This window comes from Amblyomma maculatum, chromosome 9 (genome assembly GCF_055883805.1).
Source record: "Amblyomma maculatum isolate TAMU_Amacu chromosome 9, ASM5588380v1, whole genome shotgun sequence".
NCBI classification, from domain to species: Eukaryota; Metazoa; Arthropoda; class Arachnida; order Ixodida; family Ixodidae; genus Amblyomma; species Amblyomma maculatum.
In genome coordinates this window covers 23,752,249-23,758,248 of record NC_139352.1, presented here as the reverse complement: position 1 = coordinate 23,758,248, position 6,000 = coordinate 23,752,249, and the positions used below count along the sequence as shown (strand labels likewise).

The 6,000-nt window shown below is 43.9% G+C and overlaps 1 protein-coding gene across 1 annotated transcript in view; it reads left to right on the top strand.

Annotated features, from left to right (window-relative positions):
- The window catches only part of LOC146178596 (uncharacterized), a 148,685-nt gene that overhangs the window by 124,108 nt on the left and 18,577 nt on the right, over positions 1-6,000 (top strand). The window contains exons 5-7 of the mRNA XM_084580005.1: positions 1,017-1,295; positions 1,982-2,419; positions 4,547-4,681. Of these exons, the coding sequence (XP_084436131.1) occupies positions 1,017-1,295; positions 1,982-2,419; positions 4,547-4,681 (852 nt within the window). The remainder of the gene's footprint in view (positions 1-1,016; positions 1,296-1,981; positions 2,420-4,546; positions 4,682-6,000) is intronic.

The window sequence follows — 6,000 nt, the reverse complement described above, 5'->3', positions numbered from 1 at the left end:
GTTGTTGCGATTCTTTTTCCTTTCTTTCTTTCTTCCTTTTTTCCTCCTTCTTTCCTTGTTGCTTTCTTGCTTTCTTTCCTTCTTTCCTTCTTTCCTTCTTTCCTTCTTTCCTTCCTTCCTTCCTTCCTTCCTTCCTTCCTTCCTTCCTTCCTTCCTTCCTTCCTTCCTTCCTTCCTTCCTTCCTTCCTTCCTTCCTTCCTTCCTTCCTTCATTCCTTCCTTCCTTCCTTCCTTCCCTCTTTCCTTCTTTCCTTCTTTCCTTCTTTCCTTATTTCCTTATTTCCTTCTTTCCTTCTTTCCTTCTTTCTTTATGCATTTATTTATTTATTTTTCTTTCTTTCTTCCTTCCTTTTCTTGCTTTCTCCTGCCTTCAGTTACTCATGGTCTCGCTCCCTCCTTACCTCCCTAACTCTCCCCCTGACTTATTCAATTAATTTTTAACCATATATTGATAGCAGAAAAGCTGTCACCGAACCAATCGTGATAGATGACTACCTCATGTCATGGCTTGTGCCCTTCCTAAAGTTGTGTCGTTTGCTCTTCGTAAACAACCAATGCTCACACGACATCCCTACAAATGTTCGGCACTTACAAATTGGCTAGGATCTGCAAATATTCATTTAATATGAAAGTGAGTGTTCTCACTGTACTATTCCTCGTACAGCCACAGTGATGCGGCTCACGTTACAAAAACATGAGGCCATGTTCCAGGTGACGATCACATTCCATGGATCGAAGTTCATAACTAATTATGGTTTTCTGTTTGGTACAGAATTTATATTAAGAAACTTTTACGGCGCACGGCGTTCTACAATTCTTATTTCTTTTCATCGTGCAATAAGTGGTGCCTAGACTGGGAACGTTTTAGCTTTTCTGTCTTATATTACGCCTAGAAAATCACTGTTGCGCTAGCAAATGACGGGTGATAAAAGCGACGGTGTGAAGCTTTAAAGAACTACCTTCCTCTCCATTTCTCTTATTGTGGCTTCTTGTCCTCTTTTTTTTTTCCTTTTGCAGACCCTCAGAATGTGCGCGCGGTCGTACTGAACGAGACAAGCGTGCGCATCTGCTGGCAGCGTCCTCTGTTCGGAAACGTTTCCGGCTACGTGGTTAAATATAGGGCGGTAGCGGAGAACATCACTTCCTTCGTGAACGTCACCACAGGCGCCGCCGACAAGTGCGTGCCGGTGCATGGCCTCAGGCCCTGGACCGACTATGAGTACCGAGTGTATGCCTGGAATAGCCGAGAGGAAGGCATCGGGAGCCCCGTGGACCGCTACGTCACGCGCATCGACTGTGAGCAATAATCACTCTATTACAAATGATATATTGAATGCATAGTAATGAATTATAACTTTTATTTAACTCATTGACATGTGTGAAAAACAATCGGCCGAAGAACTGCCTATTCCCTCCATCAATCAAGCACTACACCCGTAAATGGAATACTGTGTCCTTCACCCAGTCAGATGACTAGCTGGTAGATCCCTTTAGCTGTCAGTTAACATTCAACTATTCCTCTTCAGACGTTTCTTTCTATCCCTGAGTATATCAAGGTATAAATGACCGTATTAGCACCATTTGTAAAGGCTTTGCTTAGCGTTAGCAACTGCAAGGCGACCGGAAATTCTCTGCGTTGCTTTCTGATATTAGCCACACTGTAGTCCGATTAAATATTTCTATTTGTTTACTATACAGAAGCAGCCGCTCTACTTGTGATTGCTTATTGTGATTTTAAAGATTGATCTCATTTGTTTAATCTGACTCTCATGGCTGAAAATTTTGCTAAGTGATCCTAAATGTTGCGTTCCTCAACATTTATCTTAAACACCCTGATAATTCGGGATCTTCACACAACCAATGCTTATACTTGAGGTGATTGTTGCCATTCGAAATGTTCGTATTTATAATTATAACCTAATAATTGTAACTCGATAGAGCGTCCTTCTTTCTGTTCGCCTAAATTAATCTCCCACTTCCAGACTGCCTGCTGAACGTGTGCAAGCAGGGTTCGTGTGACACCATGGGTGAGCTACCTGGGTACCGGTGCCTGTGCGACCCGGGCTACTACGGCGAAGCTTGCGAGTACTTCGACCCGTGCTCAGAGCAGCCGTGCAAGACGTTCGGCTCGTGCGTCAACACCAGCCACGGCGAGTACCGCTGCGACTGCTTCACGGGCTTCTCGGGCCGCAACTGCTCCGACTTCAACCCGTGCCTGCTGAAGCCCTCGGCCTGCCTCCACGACGGTGTGTGCCAGTCGAATGCGTCGCACACCTTCACCTGCCTCTGCGTGGACGGATACTACGGCAAGACGTGCCACCAGTACGACCCGTGCTTCTCATCGCCATGCCTACACGGGGCGCGATGCATCAACGAGTCAGAAGTCAAGTTCACCTGCCAATGCCTGCCTGGATACACGGGTAATTGTCACGCTGTCATTGGAATATGCAACTGTTCTAACATAAAAAATAATGATTTCTTATTTCGGTAAGTCACACATATCTAGAGCCTGGTGAGGTAGAATAAAATTTGGATGAGGATCGCTCTAAAAAATGGCGAAGGTTTAAGCCTATTTACCATGGTTGTAACGAGCGAGAGCACGCAGCACGGTGGCTCAGAGGTCAAGTCGCTGAGCTATTGAACCACAGTACCCGCTTTCTAATCCGCTATGCTCTGATATATTATTTTAGCGTGAAATCACTACTTGCAGACTGGCTGGCTTACCGCCGAAGTGCAAGTTTTACTTTGCCTGGCCCGGAAGGTCATTAGTCGAGATCGGCGAACTCGAGACTTTGGGAGAAGAAGGCGTGCATCGAAGAAGATACCCTTGTCCCAGCTCAGTGGCTTAATTAGAAGGAGATAATCTGGGGCCTCGTGAAAGCCCCGAATCATTCGCCGACAACCGGGTAACTTAGTCGTTGCAACTCGAGAATAGAGCTTCATGATGCACTACGCAGCAGAGTAGGCGACGACACACAGGAGAGGCACACAATACACATACACTTAAACAAGGACAATGCTGTACGTGTATGTGTATTGTGTTTATGCGTATGTGTATTGTGTGCCTCTCCTGAGTGTCGTCGTCTACTCTGCTGCGTGGTGCATCATGTCGTCTGACCAACTAGCTCAACTTTCAACGATACAGCGTCAGCTCTAATTTGCGAAAATTGCGACAATTCTGCCTGCTTTACATAAAAGAATGAGTTTGCGCCGACATCTATAGTTAATTACATCAAACAGTATATTTGTTACTAACAGCCCACTGCGAATCAGATGCAGTAGTGGCGTTTGCGGATGCCTGTGTGGGTGTATGGCCACCTCAGCAATAAGTCGGCCAAAGTGTGCCGCGGCCACTTACATCAACGAACTGCTGTCGACTGCGAAGGCAAGAAAAATTTGAAAGGGCAACCTTGCAGGTCAATTAAACACGCATAACACCATCACTTTTAATAAGGGGCGACTGTCTATCTCAGCCGAGAACGTTATGTTGTCACCCGTGACAATCACAGCCCTGGGTAATCCCAGAGCAAAACTACATTCCCCCCATTGCGCCGCAAAATGGGTTGCCGGTTACTACCTGATTCAACTGGAACGCTTGATTCACTGGTCAGTATTTGTTTTTAAACGTCTATCGGGATGGATGTACAGAATCGTGGTCAGCTGTTTTCATTAACGCGACATTAGCGGGTGAATTAGAAATGCGCGAATTTTTTTTCTCTTCCTTGAACCTTCGTAAATTTCAGAGTATACCCGTTTACAGAGCCGTTCTTAATCATCAGCAGTATTTTCTTAATTTTACGAAAACAACCTAGTTGTAGTCATTGGTTGCTAGGCTAAGTCGAGAATAACTGCGGTGACGTTATTCTTGTATGGCTTGTATGACACGCATATACTGTTCATAATAATTAGCACTGCCTAACCAATGCGTTTCGTCTTTTTCAGTTCGGAATGTGAATCTGCGCTTTTCTGCGCTCAGATTTAGGAGCTGATGTCTGAAATTTCGTAAGATAATTATTATTAATAATATTAGCAACAAAGAGAAGGGGATAGCGAATTTTCATCAAACACTTTGCGCGTCTTCCGGCTACACCACACTGTGTTCTATTCAATGTTTCGAGTGGTAAAAAAAATAAAGGAATTCGAATAACCACATCCACATTTGCCGAAAAACTAGAGACATATCTGCGGAACTGTGTTCAGAGCTGGGCCCGCTGCCAATGCATACCCGACGCAAAATAAGACAACAAACACCAGATGGTCAACAATGACAGCAGATAACTCTAGTTGGTGGAGTTTTTGTGCTATGTTAGAGTCGGTAACATATTTTTGAAACGATATTTTTATGAAATGCTCCAAAAATATTTTATTGCCTCACAGAGAACAGTAAATTACACGTGCCTGAAGTAACACAAATAATTCGCATTCTGCTCTTTTTTGTTATCACTCCAACATTAAAATTGCGTTGAAAACACAGTTATAGCTTGATTACAGAAAACAGCTATGTTATGAAGTTAATTAACCCATGCACACTTTGTCTTATGTGTCAGGAGAACTGTGTCAAGAGAACGTCAACGAGTGTCTGTCCAGTCCATGCAAAAACCGTGGCGAATGTGAAGATGGCATCAACAGCTTCACGTGTCGCTGTCCGCCGGGATACGGAGGCCCGTTATGCGAGCTCAGAGGTATGACCTATCTATTCTTTCTGCGAATGTGTCAGAGGTATAATAAAACTGTGGCATACAATAAGATAAGGCTCTTCCTCAAATAGTTTGCGCACCTGTCATGCTTAAACTATTTAAGTATCTTTGCGCTTTTCCTAGAGACAGCTCTGGGACAGCGTCCCGAACAGAAGACCTGAAGCTTTCTGGCTAAGGGAAGAAACAGCACACTGTATTATCGATGTGGTTTTTATAGTGGTCTTACTCGATGCATTCTATTTGATTCTCAAATAATTATTCAACCAATAGTAGCATACAGAAATTTAGGCACGTAGAACTCTGCTTCCTTGAAAAAGAAATACAAAACAAAGCTGCCTAAAACGCAACCCACAATATGTTACCCGGTTGATGTTTCCGTTCCTTGTTTCGGTTCTTTTAATATTTCGGGTCTTTACCCAGTCGAAAAAAAGTACAGAAAATTTTCTGATGTTACGACATAATTTTTGTGCGGTTTTTGACGGCAAACCTGTTGTGACTACACAACAATCTGTAGTAACATCAGAAATTTCTGTAGTTACAACAGGAAAGTGCTACAGAACTACAGACAACAGAAATATACTACAGAACTACAGAAATGTACTACAAAACTACAGAACAATCTGATGGTCACAACAGAACTACAGGATATTTTGTCGTATTTTTGACACAGTTCTGTAGTTTTTTTCGACTGGGTACACACACACACACACGCACACACACACGCGCACGCACGCACACGCGCACAGGCGCACGCACACACACACACAAATGTTATATATTATTTATTAACAATTAGTAATCATTACACAAACCATAAAGTTGCCGAGTTTCAAGGCCAAACATCTGTAACTATACGATACAGAAATTCAAAGGTACTAATTCTCTATGTAGTGGACGCCACCCCTTTCCGGCGCATTATACCTAAACTGCGAGCGCCACACCGGAGCCCCACGCTGAAGAGTTCTAGGGCAAGCTAAAATGCCGATGTCCATTGCTGATACAACAGCCGCCTAATACCACAATTACCCCGTTTTGTTTCAGGTGATTGGTGCCATTCAAACGCTGATGAGGGTTGTTCCTACGTCACCATTCCTAACATTACTAACACATTTTTATCAGTTGGAGTCGCCGATTGCTGTTTACGCTGATCTGCTGCGCATTTAGTCGTGAGAGAACATACGGCTGCATAGCAGTTTGTATTTGCATTGCGTAACCTCCACTGTAGCCGTTTTACGCTTGTTGCGAAGGAACCATTGCCTTCGTAAGGCTACCGTGTGATTGTCGGACTACGCATGAATCGAGAT